The following is a 20861-nucleotide window of genomic DNA, read 5'->3' as shown; positions in this document are numbered from 1 at the left end:
AAGATGCTGACTTCTTGTCTAGTATCAGGACAATCTTCTCAACCTCCCATTCTCCAAGGCACACTCTAAATGTGATGGAATCATAAATTCAACAGGCTGAATGACAGATCCTTTTGAAAGAGATTAAAGTCCTGTGGGGAAAGTGTTCAGTCCTGCCCTATGGACAGTCCTCATTTACACCGTCTCTCTGCCCCCTGTGGGGTGCTAATAGATGTGGTGGCCAATTAGGAAGTTATAATTATTCACTCATTACTAAAGGGTGAATGATTCATGTAACATTTTCTTTCTTTTATGAAGTGTTGATCTATCTCTGGAAAGAGTGTGGGCCTCATTTGCATTACAGAGACAGGGTTGTTGCACTTGCCTTAGGTCTCTGCTGCGCAAAGCATGGTGGGGACAGAAGTGCTCCATGTCCTAGGAGCTTGTGTTTCCTGCAGTCTCAGGCCTACTACCCCAGCCCTGCTGATCCGAGTTTGCATTCTGACCAAATTCCCAGGTGATACGCACTAAGGTTGGAGAGGCTCTGCCCTCGCCCTCTGGTCAGGCAGAGGAAGCGGCCAAGTGATGGGGAAGGGTCAGCCCAGGACTTGGGACACCAGGATGCTGACTGCTCCAGCTTAGCCGAGGGCCCCTGGGAAAGTCCTGTCACTTCCCAAGAATACCCTGCTAAATCAGAAACTGTAAAGAGTCCAGGAATTTATCCCACTTGTCAGCTAACAAGTTAGCCTGTGTGTGAGTGTGTGCACACACAGAAGACACACAGAGCATGTCTCAGCAATAGTTCCCAATACCCACAGTGAGGGTAAGAGTGACATGGTGAGGGCAAGTGTCACCCTTGTGTGCAGTGGAATCATCATAGGAAAGAAACTCTGAAATGAGGGACGCTGATCTGATACAGGGCTGGCGGTGACCTGCCCTCCTCTTCTCTGGAGAAAGAGACAGAGACTTAGTTTGACTCTGCAATGTAAGTAAGCCTCGTAGGGAGGGGAGAAGACGTCTTTTCTTTATTGCTCTGGACCATCTTTGGGAAGGGAAGCCTTCTCTAAGCTTTATTGTCCTGGAATGTCTCTTTAGATAAACAGTAACTTGGCTCTGAAGTCTTCACTCAGCAGATCTGAACTGTACAGAAACACAAGTCATCCACGCAAATTGCCTCTCTATGTGCCCGAGTCAGGATAACAGCAGGCAGCAGCACCTGGCCACGGCCCCGGGGGAGCTGGTGCCTCACAGCAACAATAAGCAAGGCAAAGCAGAAGGGAAGTCCCAGGTGCCTACGGGGACACCCGGGACTCACCTCACCCTGACCTCTCCACCCAGCTCGGGAAGATGGGAAGGATGAGGAGCTGCCCTCCAAGCAGAGACCTGATGTTCAGGGAGGCTTCTGGGTGCCAGGCAGGGACCTGCAGCAGATGGGCGAGGCAGGGATGTGGGGTCGGTGTCTGCAGCCCTGCTCCTGATGCTGGAGGGTATGACTTTATTCTGAGGGTGCTGGATGTGAGGGACTGGGATGGGGAGAAATAAATGTGGATCCACTACTTAGGGTTTGGATTACACTGGACTCTGAGCCTAATAACGACAGAAGCAAGCCAGGCGGAGAGCAAAGTTCAAGGGGAGAAAATGGTGTGCTCAGTTGGTAGCCAACTAGATCACTTCAGGGAATACAGACTGAAATACCCCATTAAACAGTCATCCCTCGGTGTGTGTGGGGTCTGGTTCTAGGACCCCCATGGACACCAAAATCCATGGGTGCTCAAGCCCTGTTATAAAATGGTACAGTATTTGCATGTAGCTTATGCACATTCTCCCTTACACTTTAAATCACTTCCAGATTACTTATAATACGTGATACAATGTAAATGCTATGTAAATAGCTGTTACACTGGGAATAAGGACAAGAAAAAAAAGCCTCTACATGTTCAATACAGAGCATCCATCCTTTTTTTCCCTCAAATATTTTCCATCTGTGCTTGGTTGAATCCAAGGATATGGAACCCGCAGATACAGAGGCTGTCTCTATATAGTTAACAGACAAGAAACAGAAATCAAGGCATCTGTAGTTTACCTTTTGGGGAGATCCCTGAAAAGAAGCTTTCATTTTTCTGTATTTATTTACTAATAATATTTGTTTAAAATATTTATCTTTTTATGAATTGTTCATGTTCTTTTTAGTCCATTGAGAGTGATGTTTTCATCACTGATTTGTATGAGCTCTGCATTCATTTCTCCAGCCTATATCAGGTTTTCAATTATCATGGCTACCTTTTTTATTTTTTTTTTGGAGATAGGGTCTCACTCTGTTGCCTCAGGTAGAGTGCCGTGGCGTCATATCAGCTCACTGCAACCTCAAACTCCTGAGCTCAAGGGATCTTCCTGCCTCAGTCTCTCAAGTAGACAGGACTCCAGGAGCTCACCACCACATCTGGCTAACTTTTTCTATTTTTAGTAGAGACAGGGGGTATTTCTCTTGCTTAGGCTGGTCTCAAACTCCTGACCTCAAGCAACCATCCTGCCTCAGACTCCCAGAGTGCTGGGATTGTAGGCAAGTGCCACCATGCCTGGCTGATCATTACTGCTTTCTAAAACAGCTTAAGTGCAGAGTTACTCAAAATCCTGGGGAAAGGGCGGCACCTGTGGCTCAAAGGAGTAGGGCGCCAGCCCCATATGCCGGAGGTGGCAGGTTCAAACCCAGCCCCAACCAAAAACTGCCAAAAAAAAAAAAAAATCCTGGGGAGAAGTTTCAGCTTTGGCCCGAGGGTTAGGCAAAAAAAGACAAGAGAGAAGACCCCTGGGGACCAGGACTAACTTTCTGTTGCCCTCTTTTCAGAGCGTCTGGGAATTGTAGTATAAATAGATAAGCAGCAGATTCTGAGTTAACAAATTAAAACAGTGTTACTGAGAATTTTTACTGACTTGAGATACAATCCCCAGACTCACAGGTTAGAATTAACGGCAAACCAGGAGACACATTTCTTGCCTGAAGATACGACTTTTGATCATGATCCACAGCACTGGGCTAGGGCCCTGCCATGAGAGGCCTTAAAGAGGCTTTGGAGAGATGTCCCCATGGTGCCCTGACGACAAAGTGTGCGTCAGGGGACAAGCTAAGAGAAGAGGAGAGGGTGGGAGGCGGCCAGCCTGCTACCCAGCACCGGCGACATCATTCATTCTGCCTCTACCATTGAAAACCATTCCCCCAACTAGGACAGATGCCTCACACCTCTGCCTATCAGAATTCTATATGTGCTTTCAGGTTCGAGGAGTTTCAACTTTCCCATGCTAACTGACAATATTCACATTGCTAATTATCCTGGTTTTTCTCTTAAGCCACAGAACCTTTTGAATATTGCAGGACAGAAACAACCCTTCCTCCGCAAAGGGTGTAGATTTCAAAAATGTCAGAACGATCCCCTCGTGTCCACTTTCTGCTGGACCCACAGGCAGCTGAGTGCCAACCTTAGTTACGAGGCTGCACTGTGCCACTGCAGGCAGGAATGTCAGATGAATGGAAGGAACTGGAGCCCTCAGGATCAAACTTAGAACTTGCACCCAAGCATTGTCCTCAGAAATAGGCACTCCTGCCTCCCATATTTCTGCTCGACCCTCTTCATGTTCCTTCCTTCACATCCTCCCTCCCGTGATGTCTCCTAGAAGAGTAGGTGGTAATTACTTCTCTCAAGTTAGTTAGACTGGCCAAAGTTGCCCTAAATTTCATTACGATCCCACTGAGAGGAGCTGCTGTACAGGAACACTTAACAGATGTCATTTGTAATCTTCTTCATTCCTGAAGTATAAATTCACACTTACCTAGTCAGTGGCGGCAGCCCAGCTTTTTTGAAAAATTCTTGGAATACCAGCATTGTGAGGTTGCTCCCCTGAGCTGGGGCAGCTGCAGCCAGCGACACTATGATCAGCACAGTAAATGCCTCACAGTGCTTGGGGGCCTTATTTGCAAAATCCTCAGCCTTAGGCTTCCGTGTAAATCTTGAAGTCATGTCCATAAAGCCCCTATTCTGCCTTCCCCTTAGGAGACTCATCTTTCTGGTGACTTTCCAAGTCAACTGCAGAGCATAAGAGCTCGGTCATTCTGTTGACACTGCCTGCAAGGCTGTCCTGGGAGAGCACCCCACCATCCATCTTCATTTCCTCTCCCCTCCTTGGCTGCTGTTAATGGTGGCTAAGAAAATTCAATCAGGCTGTCCTCTGTGTGCAGTGTTCTCGGGAGATGAGGCCCCTTGCTGTCCTCCACGGCATCAGCACATTCTGTGGTCTGCCTGCTCATCCTGTGTCACCCCTACTGGAATGTCAGCTCGGGGAGAAGAGGATTTGGGTTTCTCCACCACATGCCCCCCTGTGAGGAAGAGTGTCTGGCAGTAGGAGGTGCTTACAGAGAGCCGGGCAGTAAATGAAAGGCCTTAGTGGGGTGGAGGGCTTGGATGTGTGTGTGCTGGGAAGCAGCCAAGGGCTATTTAAGATGAGATCGGGTGCGGTCAGGGTGGTATGGCCGTAGACCCAAGGGCTGTTTTAAAAACTAGTCTAGGGCCTGAAAACTCTGTCCCATCCACATCTAATAGAAGATGTGGGGACGGTGAACTTCTAGTAACTTGACTAGTGGTCTCTGGTTAGTTCTGATGGTGCCTATAGGAATTACTTGTTAAGAAGATCAGGTCTGGGAAGCAGCTGTGGCTTAGTGGGTAGAGCACCGGCTCCATATACCAAGGGTGGCGGGTTCAAACCCAGCCCCGGCCAAATTGCAACAACAACAACAACAAAAATAGCCAGGCCTTGTGGCGGACACCTGTAGTCCCAGCTACTCAGGAGGCTGAGGCAAGAGAATCTCCTAAACCCAGGAGTTGGAGGCTGTTGTGAGCTGTAACACCACAGCACTCTACGGAGGGCGATAAAGTAAGACTCTGTCTCAAAAAAAAAAAAAGAAAATCAGGCCTTACTCATGAGCCCCTCACTTTTTTGTTCTAAAGGTGTGTGGCCACTGCTTAGATCTATTTCTGGGTTCAAACATGCCCCCCTTGGGACCCTGTCTGGCCTCAAGATAGCGCTCCCTTGGGGACCCTGGGAGGGGAACCTTCCTGTGGCTTTGGTTGGGTGCCTGTTGTTCCTTAGACCTGGGACGGGGACTCTGACGTCCTGTTGCCAGCCTAGTTGGCTTAGTGTCCTGAATCCTGTGTGATGGTTCCCGAACTTGGTGCCCAGGCTCTAGTTCCGGCTCTGACGCCTGGTCAGCTGCCCTCCCTGAATGTCACTCTTTTTCTGTCCAGACCAGGGCCCCCTGCTCCAGGAGACGTCCCTGGACGGGCTTCCCGGCCACACTGCCCACAGTACTGGTCCTCGTGCTGGACTTCCCCATACCTACTCCCCCTTAAACTGCATCTAAGACCATCTTAGTGACCTTCGAGTTAGGAGTGGTCATGCCATTCGATTCTGGCCAATGAGTTTGCTAAGCGCTTCCGGCACAGCTTTTTATACACCTAAAAAGAGATGCGAGAAGATTTGGCTGTTTCTTCCTCTGGGTACCACTAGTCTGGGTATGAACCTGGGCTGCTGTGGCCAGCCCTCACCAGCCCAAGGAGGAGTCTACTCCAAGAGGAGGGCAGAGCTTCAAGCGGAACAGGGAGGTGGATCTGGAAGAGCCCAAGGCACCCACCTCTGCTGCAGCCAGCCCTCCTGGGACTTCAAGGAGTCAGTTCTGGCCTGGCCACCTGAGCACCAACCGTGCCGTGGAGTATACCTCTCTTCCTACCTCCCCCAGAAGGGTCCTGGGGTCCCTGAGGACTGTAGTGGAGGCCCTTGGGAAAGTCCTTTCACCACAGTGAGCTTCTACTTTCTCAGCTGAGAAAATCTGGGGGCTGAACTATGGCTGTGGTTCCCATTTCTCATGCTCAAGGACTTTTTAGAAATTGCAGCAGCATTCATAGAACATAACATTCATGAACATTTGGGTTGTTTCCATTGGGTTGTTGTAAATACTGATGAGATGAACATGCGTGTTTTTCATTTGAACACCTGTTTTCAATTGAGTAGACAGCTAAGGGTAGATGGCTGGGTCTTATAGTGATGCTGTTTTGGTTTTTTGAGGGCCCACCAAGTTGCTTATCACAGCAGCAAGAACTTCTTTGTTGCTTTTTGTTTAAAAATACTTTATTTTGGTAAAAAACGTAAAACATGTATCCCCTTAACCATTTTGAAGCGTACAGTTTGGTAGAACAATGTGGTAAACATGAAAATCTATTTATGTTTTTGTGAAAAAGATCCCCACCACTTTTTTACCTTGCAAATCTGAAACTCTGTACACATCATCAGTAACTCCGCATTTCCCCTCCCCCTGTTCCTGGTAACTATCATTCTACTTTCTACACCTGTAAATCTGCCTACTTGAAATGCCATACACAAAAGGAATCACACAGTACTTGTCCTCAAGTGGCTGGCTTCTTTCACTCACCATAATGTCCTCAAGTTTCACCCACGTAGCAGGATTTCCTTACTTTGTAAGGCTGAATAATGTTCCATTGTACGTATACCACACTTTGCTTATCCATTCATCTGTCTGGGCATTTGAATTACTTCCACCTTTTGGCGACTGTGAATAAGGCTGCTATGAATATGGGAATACAAAAATCTCCTGGAGATCCTACTTTCAAATTTCTTCTTTCCACCCAGAAGAGAGTGGGGGCTTCTTTTTAACATAAAAAATCTTTGTGGATCCCCCCCAGTACATGTAGATATTTTCCTGCTGGTATCTAGGTCATTCTGGACCTTTAGCAAAATCTGACATCTGACCTCTCCAGGGCTCCAACTAGGAGTGCCTGGATTGGGGGACTTCTCTGCTTATATCCAGCTCTAGAACTGATGATTCTGTGAGAATACCTTGAGTATAGCACAACCTTGATATGCTAGTCCACATTAAGTCTGCACTGCTGACTACAGCCCTGCTTTCGGGGATGCAAACAACCAAAACTCAAAGAAAACATGCTGCCCAGAGAGAGCCGCTGCCCAGGATGGGCCAGTGAGGGTGAGACTTTCCTGTCCTGACACTGATACTCCCCTGTTCACTTCTTTTTTCCAGCTGGAAGGTAAGAAGTAATCAAGTTAATAATCAACTATTTTATCTTTAAAGAATCAAAGTCTAAGCTAATTATTACTGATCCTCCAAGTATTTTCTGAGTACTGTGTATTTCAAGACCACTGATGTCAATGGGGCTTATGTAGGCAAAGAGGGCTTGAAACTGTAAGTCAGTAATTTCAATGTAATAAACTTAATAAAGGACTCCTGTGTCCATATAGTTATTTTTACATATTTCATTCTCCAAAATCCAACCACTAGAGAATTGATTTAAATTCAGTTCTTATGTTGATGTGATGAGAAAACATTGCTGATAGATAGGGCAACCCTGAGTCACACCATGAAAAGAAAAGAGTCATCCGTTCCAAGAGGCTGGCTCTCGTGCAGATCCCAGAGCCGTGTCTGGAAGGAGAATTGATGGCTCCATTTCCTTTCTCCCTCCTTCCATCTGACAAAGGAGCTCTCCCGGTACAGACGGAGTGTGACGGTCGTGCAGGGAGGCTGGGGGCCTGTGGAGGGCGAGGGAGCAGGCGGGCGGATGTGCAGAAGCTAACAAATCACACCTGTTTCCACATCCATTCCATAACGCCAGATGTTGTGCAAACACTATCTCAAAACTGCTACCAGAAGCGACAGGCTCTGGAGGAAAGCCGGGTCTCCCGCACTATTCTTTCTCCTCCCAAGTCCAGAGTTCAGCCCAGATCTGGTGACATATGGGTATCCATACGCTCCACCCCTCTGCGATGAGGCCTAGATTCACTACCTGCCAGACTCCAGCATTCCTCTGGTGTACGTCTCTATGATGGGAGAAATCAGGCTGGATTCAATAAGAATCCCGACCAGGCTGATGCCCGTGACTTCTAAAGCACAAAGTGTCCATGCACACACATCATGCTCTCTGTTCCCAGGGCGATTCTGGGCAAACTTCTCACCGTGCACACAGTTGCATTCCTAGTGATCATGCTCAAATATAGAGGTAGCAGAAGAAATGCTTACTTTGCACTATTCCCAGCAACAAAGTTGGTACCGGGCCACCATGAATCAATGATTAAGGCAGTCTCTGGTCTTAAGAAGTTGATCTTTTTGTTGGGAAAAGGTGGTAAACACGAAAATCTAGTCTATTCACACTTGCTTCTTATCTAAAGAAACAAAACAACATGGACTCAGCTTTGCCACTGTTTACTGTAAGGCCCACAGGTGGGCTGCTCCGCCCCTGATCTCACTGAGTGCTGAGGAAGCAGAGGGGTCACCCACTCGTCTGGGCCCGGCTTTCAGGGCCTTGTAATATATATCTGATTCTGTTTAATTAATGGGATGACGGATTAAATTCCCTCATTTCATCCTCAATATATCTCAAGTGCCTGGAACTGTGCTCAAATGTTGTATTGTAAACCAGTGGTTTTCAACCAGTGTGCCATGGTACCCAGGGATCTTAGGGGATGCTGTGAAAATTTTTAAATATCATTAAATTATTTTCAAAAGAAGTTGAAAGCACAGTAAGTATATTCTTTTTTAAACTCGTTTTCTGGATCAACATAATTTAAGTGTGTTGCGGAAGTCTAACTCTAGGTTCAAGTGTGCTGTGAGATAAAAAAGCTTGAAAAACACTGCTAAAACTAATGGCAGTTATATAATAATATAACTAATGTTTACAAAATGGGTAAGTGGCTCAAAAAGATTCCTGCAAAAAACAAAAACTAAAACTAAAAACAAAAGACACAAACACCTCTGAAGGTAAAAGTTAACCCTGACACAACAGCACAAGCCCATGTGAACAGCAAGAAAGAGGAAGAGCTCACACTTGAACTTGAACATCGGTAACCACACCGTAAACGCCAAACAGTGATCTAATCAGGCTTGACAAGAAGCAGCCCTCCTCCACAAAACCTGAAACCACCCAGAGGCCTTCAGAAATTCAGATTTATATCCTGAATCATTAATGAGAAATCTCATCTCCAGGGTATTTGGACCTTGAAGTATCAGGTAATGATAGTACGAACTCACAATGATTGGCAAGACATTTAGAACACTGCTCACTTCACCTTTAATATGTTACCCATTTCTTATGCATTTCATTATTATGTCATGGTAGTAGAGTACATATGTCTAATTTGAAAATGAATATACATATATTGGGAGTGCACACAGACAACGATTTTCTTAATTGATGGGATGAGTGATCAAAGTTTGGGGGCACGCCCCAGATATGAAGCATCCCCCTGGTCAGGAAGGCAGGCTGCCGCAGTGCTCAACCTGAGCAACAGTACATTCTGGCATGGGGGAAGAGAGAATCGCTCGTCGTGTCAGCCTCACAGCAGCTGTTGGGATGTCAGTGGAGCTGGGCACTGCTGACTGGTGCCTGGTGCCATGAGGGGATGCTTGCTCACTGTAGGTTGAACTGTGCTTCCTCAAAAACCCATGCTGAAATCCTAGCCCTCACCGAAGAGGGAGGCCTTATTTGGAAATAGGGTTGTTGCAGATATAATTAGCTAAGATGAAGTCATCCTGAAGAGGGGTGGGCTCTAGCCTCATCTGACTGGTGTCCTTACAAAAGTGGGAAATTTGGATGCAGACACACACAGGAGGATGCCGGCTGAAGACTGGGGTGATGCTGGCCCCGGGAGCTAGGAGACAGCCCGAAATAGATCCTTCCCCAGTGCCTGAAGAGTGGGGGCCCTGCTGACATCTCCATCCCAAACTTCTGGCTTTTAAAACTGTGAGACAGCGTATTTCTGTTGCGTCAGCCCCCTGGTTTGTGGCACTTTGTTACAGAAGCCCTAGGAAACTGTACCCTGCTTCTCAGAGAGGCAGCCAGCCTGCCTGAGTTTCTGCCCACCACTGCCTGGGCAGAAATGGGAGTGGGTCTGTCTGAGGTTCTGCAGAGCCGTCTGGAGCGGGATGCCGGTGTCAGGACGGCAGACTCCGTAAGGCAGCCTCTCGAGCACTTGCCACACATGGCCCTACTGTGCAGCAATGTCCCTAGCTCATGCCAGCAAGGGGCCTGGGGGCCTGTGCCAGCTCTGCCAACTTTGCGCTGCCCAGACTGCCACAGGCAAAAATGATTCTTGTCACCAATCCTTGCTGCTGCACAGCTGTAACACCTCGTTGGTGTCCCACTTTGCCTGCAGACTCTGATCACTGACCTCGGGGCCTCACTAGGCAGAACTGACAGGAAGCGCAGCCAATGGCGCATCCTCCCCAGTTTCCTTAGCAGGGCAGACAACACTGTTTATCACTATTTTATGCTGCCTCAAATGCTTTTTATTCTGGGGGTCTCAATGAGCTTTCCATGAGCTCCTACCCAGAAGAGGCATGTCTGTCCATAAGCAGGACTGTCCATAAGGACATTCCATGCCACTCGAGGCCCCATCCCTCCGGGCCCACAGCACTCCAGCACTGGCTCAGCTGTGGCTACATATCACAGGCGGAGTCTGCCAGCATGTGGCACTCAAAACAATACAGAGTTGGCAGCTGCCAGCACTCTGTACCCCTGGTCCGCTGGCATCTCCATACGTATCAGGGAAGAAAGGACACTCCTCTTTCAAAAGGCAGCTGACAATTAGCCTGGGCATAAAAGGTGACAATGGAACTTGCATTGGTTCATCGCATGATTTAATTAAAGTTTAAACACACAGATTGTGGCTCAAAGATAAAAATTCCCAGGTATATAGGCCATGAGACCTAAGCTGGCACATGGCTGGGCCATCTCTTAAGTTTGTAATTTTTTATTTATTATCTTAAAAATTAACTTCACTAAGAGAACCATTAAAAATTTCCATAGATGACAAGTTGGCATCTGTTATGGGTTGGCTTGTATCTCCCAAAAAGAATATGTTGAAGTCCTGACCCCCAGGACTTCTGGGTATGACCTTACTTGGACATAGGGGCTCTAGAGAAGAAATCCAGTTAAACTGAGGGCTTCAGGTGGGCCCTAATCTGGTACGACCAGTGTTCTCATAAAAAGGGGAAATTTGAACAAAGACACACACAGAGCAGAGATAACATAGAGAGACATGGGGAGATGACCAGGTAAAGGCAGGGGCCTCGAGTGACAGGTGTACAAGTGAAGAAGCATCATGGTTTGCCAGCCAACCACGGAAGCTAGGGCAGAGGCACAGAGTAGACTCTTCTTCCTGGCTCTCAAAAGGAACTACCTGCCAACACCTTGGTGTCAGACTTCCAATCCCTAGAAATACGAGACAGTTCATCTGTTATTTTAAGCTACTCACTTTGCCATGCTTGTTAAAGCAGCCCTAGGAAACAGATACAGTGTGCCCGTCCTAGGAACTATTCCAGGCAGGGATCATCAATGAATGTTAAAAAGTAGCAGGTGAAAGTTTGATGAGAAACAGGATATTTATATAGTCCCAAAGTATCTCCCACAAGATATTTATTAATTACAAAGGGTGAAACAGTAACTTTATAATGGAGAGCCTTGGCAGATGCCATCTTAACTAAGTGACCAGAGTTGACATCACTTACCATGGACGCATTGGTTACCTCCTGATGTGACGCACCTGGGAGGAAAACACATCACTTCTACAGTGTCCCTGCCCCCAAAGCAGGACCCCAATCCAATCACAGAGAAACAGCAGAGAAATCAAACTGAGGGACATTCTACAGAATCAATGCTTCAAACACATCCAAGTCATGAAAGATTAAATTTTAAAAAATGTTGGATAACTGTTGCAGATTAAGGAAGACTAAAGACATAACACTAAATGAAAGTATGACCTGGGGCTAAAATCTGAGGTAGCAGTGGAACAACTGGGGAAATCGGAACAAAATCTATAGATTAGAAAACAGCACTGGTTCCGTGTTAACTTCTGATTTTGATACCTGATGATACAGTCCTTTTTAGTAAAGATGCACTAAAGAACTCAAGAGTCAAAGGGTCGTTTAGAAGAAAGCTGATTCAGATAGACAGACGTAGATTTAGATAAATGTGAGGAGGGTGCAGATGAGGTGACATTTTACCATATAGGGAATACAGGGAAGGATAGATGGGATTGTTTGGTACTTCTGAGCAACTCTTCTTTATGCCTGAAATTATTTCAAAATAAAAAGTTAAAAAGAAATTTGCCACACACGCAATAATAGCCACAACCTCTTGAATGCCTGAAATTGTTTGAGGTATTTAACATATATTACTTTATTCACCAAGTAATTATAATCACACGAAACAAATATGATTCCCACCAGTACGCCAGGCCTCAGCACAGTACCAAGCAGATGCCCGCCTTGGTTGTGGAGGGACAGGAGATTTAGGAACCTCTCACACACAAGACTCAGGCTCACACCACACACAAAGCCCAGTGAAGTCTGAGGGTAGGACAGGAAAACACAGACAAATGTCCCAGAAACCCACATCCTTGGCCATGAGAAGCGCGAAGGTTATTTATGATTTCACCTTTAATTAATTTGATGTTTGTGAAGACTTGAAGCTAAGTAAAGCAACAACACAGCCCAGGCTCAGCTGAACTATAAACACCAGATTGACTTAAACCCTCCAACACTCAGACACTCGAGAGTTTGAAGAGAAAAGACAAGCCATTTTGACATTTCCTGCCTAGCACAGATACTATTTACGCCAGTCTCTAGCATTCTTAACCTCTTACCCATGAGGCCTTACTTCAGTTAACAACTAAGACACACATGAAGAAGGATGTGACCCATTACAAAGAAAGAAACCACTAACAGAGCCAGGAACCAGACCAGGTTGGCCTAGACTTAAAATAACTATGATAAGTATGTGTGGAAAGAGGAAATTTCAGCAGAGAAATGGAAACTATGTATTTAAAAAGACAAATGGAAGGGGAAGTGCCGGCAGTGAAAAATAGGAAATCAGAAATGAAGACTTCTTTCAATGGGCTCATCACCAGGCTGAGTGCAAAAGAGAAAGGAGTCAGGCTCAAAAGGAATCATCTAACTGAGACACAAAGAGGAAGAAAGCATCAGGGCGGGGCAGGGTAACAAGTGGCGCAGAACAGAGCACCCAAGCCCTGTGCACATACCGGATGGTTAATCCAGGTGCAATTAAAGTCTCAGGATGAGGAGAATGATGCAGAAGAAATTTCTGAGGCAATAATGGCTTATAATTTTTTGAACCTGATGATATCAAATCATAGGTCAAAGAAGGTTAATAAATCCCACGTAAGGTAAGTACAAAGAAAACCGGATGTGGTCCATCACAAACAGTTGAAAAAAGAAAGAGAAAATCTTTAAAGCAAACAGGCCAACAGTAACATTATATACAGGGAATGATGACAAGAGTTATGTCTGACTTCCCACAGTTCACAATGGAGACCAGGAGACAATGGAATGCCATAGAGATGGGAAAGGCCTAAAAGAAAAAACTTTAACAAGACAGTCAATATGCAGTGAAAACATCTCTCAAAAATAAAAGCAAAACAAAGGCATTTTCAGAAAGACAAAAGCTAAAATGATTCCTCTCCAACAGACCTGCCTTATAATGAATATTTTTTAGAAAGAGAATATAACAGACAGAAGTCCAGTCCTATGAGAAAAAATAAAGGACACCAGAGAGAATAAATAAAGTATGGAGATATGCATGATGCTCTCCTGATACACAATACGTTTACCTATCTGTTCCATCCCAGCAAACACATGAGGCAATTTCAGAATTGCTAACCCATACCCCGGTTAGAAACCTATTTACTAACTGAAATACACCATTTACCACAGCTCTTTACCTTTACCTTTATAGTAGCCAGTCAAAATGTTCTCCAAAGTTACTTGGGTCACTCCCTGCTCCCTTCAGTCTCTTAGCATTTGTACGTGTCCAGTCCTTCCCACATCCTGCATGACGTGACTGCTGCTTATTTTCCAGGTATGGAAGCAGCACCATGGCTCTAAGTCCTAAGCTCAGAGGAGGGCCGCTGCCTCCTCAGCGTCTCATCACCTGCTGCTGCTCACTCGTGCACCCTGAATGTCTTGTACGAAGCCAGGTTCACGGTGTGACTTAAGTGAACACCTGACATTAAACCGTTCCTTCAGTGAATCCTGAAGTCCAGTCTATGTTTGCCATTTCTCCTTTACATATGAAACTGGGTACTTCATCTTATTACACTGGACAAAGGCTTTGAGGGAAATCACTGCTTTCCTTAATTAGGTTGGTTCTGAGATGGAATCTAGCAGCTACTCGGGGAAGTATTAGCTACTAAGAATGACGCCTGTTACTCCTCCGACATGCAGGGTCACTGGTGGACTCAGCTTGCTGGAAATGCTCGCGCAACATTTTCACATTTCGGCTTTTTTCTTTTTTTAAACGTAGTATCTCAAAACAAGTTGGCAGCATAAGAAATTATTAAGTCTCTGGAAAAGTACAAGATTAAAAGGAGTGAGAGTTGCATAAACTTTTCTAAGAAAAATAATTACTATAAAAGTTGCAGGCTTTTTTTTTTTATCACATAAAAACCTCTTCAATGCTCCACTTGTCCCCTTTCTCTGTACTTGATTTTCCAATTAATGGGGAAGGAAGCCACCGGAGCTGAGTCAGTAACTTAAAACCACTGCTAAATGTCTGGAAAGGAATAAAAAGGCTTTGGTGAACGTAGACACAGGGCTAAGGACAACACTGGCATCTGACCTTTTCTCATATCTCGAGAACACTTGGACAAAACATGAAAAATATACAACTTCGGGATTAGGGTAATGCAGATGGTAAAGTCCTATGCTGCAAGACACTTCCTAAGGATAATTAAATGTTTTACAATTTCTGCAAATAAATAGGCTTTTCCATACGTAGAGTAAAACCAGCCCAGTTCCCTGAAACCTAAGCTGATAATTAGTGTATTGCTGGTGAGGCTTCAGGTGGCTAGGATTATAGGTTTGAGGCATGTGGATAAGGTTACAGGCAATCCCAGAATCAGTAAATTTCATTTACAGAGGGACCCAGACTGCAGTCTGTGTATGTCCAGGGGTTTCTATAACATACCAAGGGCAGGAGTTTCCAAGTCAAGACAGACTCTGGATGGAATCCTGGCCAGGCCACTGACTGGCTACACAGCACTGGGCTGGATACTTCCCTAAACCTTGTTTTCTTTCTCTCTTTAATGGGCACAGAAATACCAGCTTACAGGTAAGGTGGGCACCAAACCTGATGTGAAGTACTTGGTAAGTGCCCAGCACAGAACAGGAGCTGAGCTGGTGAGCATAGCTTCCTGGCTGCGAGTGAGCAATCTGGAGCTTGCCACTAGCTGCAATGTAGACGTTGCCACTTACCCACTGTGTGACCTTGGAAAAGCCTTTTAACTCTCTGCACTATTGAAGAGGAAGTGGTAATTGAGATCAGGGATAATAACCAACCGCTAAGTCTGAGGTTCAGATGTTAACAAATAAGAGTAGCTGCAAGGACCAAATGAATAAACCCAAACAGCACACTTAGAGCAAGGCCAGGTTCACTGGACTCCAAGAGACAGAGATGACTTTACTTTTAAAACTTATTTATTATTTATTTATTTATTTGGATAGAGGCAGGGTCTTGCTATGTTTCCCAGACTTGAACTCTTGGTCTCAAGAGATTCCCCTTACCTCAGCCTCCTAAAGTGCTGGGATTACAGGTGTGAGCCCCCATACCTGGCCTGATGGTTTTTCTTAAGTACGCCTATTCAGTCAGCCTATTAGACAAATGAGGAGTCCACGGTGGTGGAAGTAATCTACTGCACTGGGTGCTGGGCCTGACGCATGGAGGGCCAGAAGGAGTTGAGTTAGCCGCTTACACGCACAGCCTAAGACTGCCCACAGGCTCGCCCGGTCTATACACGCTGTGTCGGGTGTTTTAACCCTCAGAGTAAACAGCCATGCCGGAGTCAGAGGATAGGAGCCCACACGTCCATCAGGAACACACTACAGCAATTTGGCTGTAGGAAACAGCGACAATAACAAAAATCTGGCTTATGCATTTTGTAATTGTATCCTGTAGTCAGCCTGCTTCAAAAATCTGCAGAGAACAGATCTTTAAGGTGAATAAGATGCTATAATCTAAAGTGCTGGTGCGTGATCTTTTCTCTCGCAGCCCTTTATCCTCTGCCTTATTTATTTAAATGGCTCGTCTTCTAGAAATGCTGCATTTCATCTCATGAAAAAAAATCAATAGAAATAAAACTAGTGGGCTGTTCTGTCCTTATTTCTAAACATGCTAATAAATTGCCATCGCTCATTGTATTGGCGCTGTGTTAGGCAGGGAAATCACTATCTGTACCTTATTCCACTTAAACTCACACAGAAAGGCGTGCATTTCATTAACTTCCCAGGGTATTTCTCTTTTTTTCTAGACAAGGCCTTTGCTCTAGTCTTCTTTTTCAGAAAACAGTTGCCTGGGAAGAAGGGTAGTGACACCCAGGTTTCCTAGAGGGAAATTACTACAGGGCCACATGCTCTTAACTTCAATTCCAAACTCAAGAATGTTCTGAAAACCAAGAGTTTGCTTATAATTCATAGTGAGGTAAAATTTAACGTGAACTGACACAAGTCTCTAAATCTAAAAACCATATTTCACTTGGTTTCAACATCGTGTACAGATTACAGAATGATGCTTGAGACCCCAGGGGGTGCTATGTGGGATGTGCATTGGGTTACTCTTCTAGAATCTGTATTCTCCTCCTAAAACTCCAAAATTTTTGAATTCCAAACTAAATTAAGCCCCAAGGCTTTGAAATACAGGATTGTGGACCCGCAGGAAAGTTACTGATATTGGTATATTCCAGACATAGCTTTGTGAATACAGTTAGTGAGAAAGACAGTTCTAGAATTTTCTTTAAATCACCCTCTTTTCAAACCAGAACTTGGAAAAAATAAATGAATAAAACCAGAACTTGGACCAAATCTTCCTGCTGCTGATTAAAGACAGAGATAACCACTCAGAAACTTCACCTGAATTGTTGTCCTCCCGTAAGTGGACACGACTTTTATGGAAAATGCCAAGTGGTGGAGGACATACGTGAGCAGACATGTGGGGTCCCCAAGAACGTGCATCCCTCCTGTGAGGACTCTGCTAGAGGCCTGGGCTGCTCTGGATTCCATAAGACCTGGGTATTAAATTCCTGCTCCATTAACCCACAAGGTGCACACTATGAGCAAGTTTATACCCCTGTCTGGTTCTCCATTTCCTTGTGTGTCAGTCGGGAGAATGCCACCAACTACCAGGACTGCTGGAATGAAATGACATAAAATCACGAGCCTACTCCACAGAGACAAGGGTTAGTTTCTTTCCATTCCCTCCGTCCCTTTCCACACTTTCTTTCCTCCACTGGCTGAGGCATTGTTAGGAGATGAGTTATAAGTAGAACACACAGAGATTACTTTCTTCTATGTGGACAAACTCTGAGGTACACGCGTCTGTGGTCCCTATGTGTGTATTACAAGGGGGAAGGAAATGGATCTGTATTAAGGTCCTTGAACCAAACTTGAATTCAGAAAAAGGAAAACAGGTGTTGAACAGTGAGGGGTAGATTGCAGGGAGACTCCTATCTAGGACCCAAGAAGGCAGGGAGTGGGGGTGGGCAGAGGTATCATTTAAGGACACCTAGTCACTCATAAAGGCTTGGCCTCACTGACTACAGATAGTACTGATAGTACTACTGCCTGATAAACAGGGGAGCCCAGATGCTTATGATTCTTACAAATGTTTCTTAAATCAAAAGTTCTCCAACCCAATGCACAATCAGGCCCACCCCAGAGATTCAACTAGTTGTGGCAGTTCTCAAGAGTCCAGCTGATGTCAGTATCGAAGCCCAAGTTTTGAACTACCCACAGATGTTACGATGCCTCTCTGGAATGACAACAGAAGCCTGAAGTGCAAAAACCCAGTAGTTACAAGAATTCACTTATTTCCTCCAGCCTGGCAGTTTGGCCTGTGGGACAGGGCCAGTGACGGAAACCAAGGGGCTACCGGCAGCTGCTTGAACCTGAGCCCAATCTGCTCCTGCCCTGTACAGCCTGTGGCTTCCAGGAAGGGAGTGGCACTGGCTAAGCCATGGGCAGTGGAGCAGGCCTCTACTTGCCAACCTGGACATGACTCCCCCGCACTGCACTGGGCACACGGCCAGTGCCTCTGGCCCTGGGCACAAGGCCTGGGTAGGGAAGAGGGTGCTCTAGATGCTCTATTTCTTCCATCTGGGAACAAAACCGCCGCCTCACTGACTGGGAAAGGAAAAACACACAGCATAGGGCTCCACGTGGCCCAGGGTTATCAGAAGCACAGAACAGAGAACAAATATTAATGTTTAACTGAATTATGCTATTTGTGGACCATGCTCGAGAGTCACTGGAATTGTCCCACCTGGGGCTTTCCCATTCCTGGTCATCCTTGTCTTTCTCCTCTTTGGCGTCTCCCGTGTGGGGGTGTTTCTGCACAATCCGCATCCCACCAGCTTTCACTGAAATGAAAACAAAGGGGAGTGTGATTACACAGAGCAGGAGTCGCTGTGGACAGGGGAACTAGCTGGGGAGGTTTTGGCGCCCGGTGGCCACAAGCTAGTCTGGAGAATCTGGTGGTGGCAGTTATTGACTAGGGAAGGTTAGTGTTTGGGGGAGATTCAACACAATACAGCACTTCACATTCATTCCAGAGCCACTGAGAAACTCTCCCAGCTCGAGTTTCCTTTCCTGGCCACCTTTCCGGTGTTTTGTAAGAGCACCAGAGTAACCACAGCAGAAACCGTGAGCGGGGCTGCTTGCTTTGGGTCCTGTGTGTGGGACTGCTCACTTAAACCCTGCCCTGTGATGTTTACTTTCTCAAATATCAAGGATGCTTTGGATGGGATAGCATAGCAAAGGGGGACATGGACAGCTATGGTGCCTTCATAGAGTGGCACCAAAGACTCCTACAGCAGCCTTGGCCAAACTGCTGGCAGATATTAATTCAGCTTTTTTTTTTTTGGAGACCGAGTTTTACTTTGTCACTCTTGGTAGAGTGCCTTCATAGCTCACAGCAGCCTCAAACCCGTGGGCTTAAGCGATTCTCTTGCCTCAGCCTCCTAAGTAGCTGAGACTACAGGCGCCTGCCACAATGCCCGGCTATATTTTTAGAGATGAGGTCTCCTTCTGGCTCAGGCTAGTCTCAAACTCACGAGCTGAGGCAATCCACGAGCCTTGGCCTCCCAGAATGTTAGGATTACAGGGGTGAGCCACCATGCCTGGCCGTCAATTCAGGTTTTTAAAAGCAGCTTTGCTGATACATTAACTCATGCACAGTACAATCGATCCACTTAAACTGCACAGTTCAAGGCTTTGACTGTATCACAAATTGTACAATCAACACCACAATCCACTTCGGGCCATTTTTATCACCCCCAACAGAAACCCCACACCTACGAAGAGGCATCTCCCATCCCTTACTATCCCAGCTCCCGGCAGCCAGTCATCTGGATTTGCCTACTCTACACACTTGACGTAAACGAGATCGTAAAATACGTGGCTTTTGGTGACTTTCACTTAGCATGCTTTCAGGGTTCACCCTGTTGGAGCACATGTCATTTCATTCCCTCTATTGCTGAATAATATTCCATTGCATAAATACACCACACGTTATCTATCCATGCATAGGCTGGTGACCATTTGGGTCGTTTCCCCTTTTTTGGTTATCGTGATAATGCAGCTGTGAACAAATTACAGATACGTTTTTGTGTGGACATCTGTTTTCACTTCCTCATGTATCTACCTAGGAGTGGAGCTGGTCACACAGGAACTCTGCATTTATCCTTTGAAGAACTCCTGAAGTGGTTTCCAAGACTGTGGCACAAGCTGACATCCCCTCCGGGTAGGAGGGCTCCGCTTCCCCACACGCCTGCTACACTTGTTGCTGTCCATCTTTTTAATTAACCCCACCCCGGTGGGTATGAAGTTGTGTCTTACTGTAGTTTAGTGTGCATTTCCCTAATAGGTAATGAGTTACTACCACAGTGTAATGGGGAGGGAGGGGTGAATCTTAGGAGTTAATAAGAGAAATGCTAGTTTGAAAAATTAAATAGGTTTTCTCAAGAAAGATTTTCTTGGCCTTTAGTGTGCTAACCTGCATTGTGAAGATTTACGAGGGCGCATGGCACCCATTCTCTCCCAAATGTGTGTGACTTGGGGTTGTTTTTCCCCTTCACAGAAATACTGGTTATCCCTCCTTGGGAATAGAGTGCTCCATGGAATAGAGTTTGGAAATGTTGGCTCTGCGTCCAGAAAGCCCGCCTTGCACGGCAGTCAGCAGCGCGGGCTTTGGGGTCCGCAGTTCCTGCACATCCTCAGCTCTGTGGCCTCAGGCCAATCACTCAGATTCTCAAAGACGCACAGCTTCATCTACAGAGAGGGGATAAGCCTCCCAAGACTGAGCCTTTGGAATGGGGCCTGGGAGGCATTTGGCAGAGCCCTGGCACAGATGCAAGGTTTCACTGCAGTCCTCACCGCAGGCTCCCCTCCAGGGCGCTGCTACTCTGAGTCACCTGCCATGAGACAGCTTCATCACATGATACAGTCGACGTGTCACACCATGTCTTTTGGTGTTTCCAATTTGGATAGACTCTGCTGAGTCACCAAAGCCCAAGACAATTTCTGTAAGAAGCTGATGAACAGGAGAATGGGAACAGCAGTGGGCTTACACACTTCACGTTTACTCATCTTTGATTTTCCTGGGAGACTCTGCCAGCCCCTGACTTCAGGAAGACAGTGACACTTCCTGCTCAGGATCACTGGTCCTCTGGCAGCTGCCCACGAGAGAAGGTGACAGAGAGCGCAAGGAAGACAAAGAACTGCGTTGAAACCGTGCACCTGCTGGTCT

General features: G+C 46.1%; 1 protein-coding gene across 1 annotated transcript in view; it reads right to left on the bottom strand.

The window, feature by feature from the left end:
• The window catches only part of DAP (death associated protein), a 61612-nt gene that overhangs the window by 30978 nt on the left and 9773 nt on the right, over positions 1-20861 (bottom strand). Inside the window, exon 2 of the mRNA XM_003789547.3 lies at positions 18378-18474. Within this exon, the coding sequence (XP_003789595.1) occupies positions 18378-18474 (97 nt within the window). The remainder of the gene's footprint in view (positions 1-18377; positions 18475-20861) is intronic.

This window comes from Otolemur garnettii, unplaced genomic scaffold, assembly GCF_000181295.1.
Source record: "Otolemur garnettii isolate 467f Iridium unplaced genomic scaffold, OtoGar3 scaffold00033, whole genome shotgun sequence".
NCBI lineage: Eukaryota > Metazoa > Chordata > Mammalia > Primates > Galagidae > Otolemur > Otolemur garnettii.
This window is presented reverse-complemented; position numbering and strand designations above follow the sequence as displayed.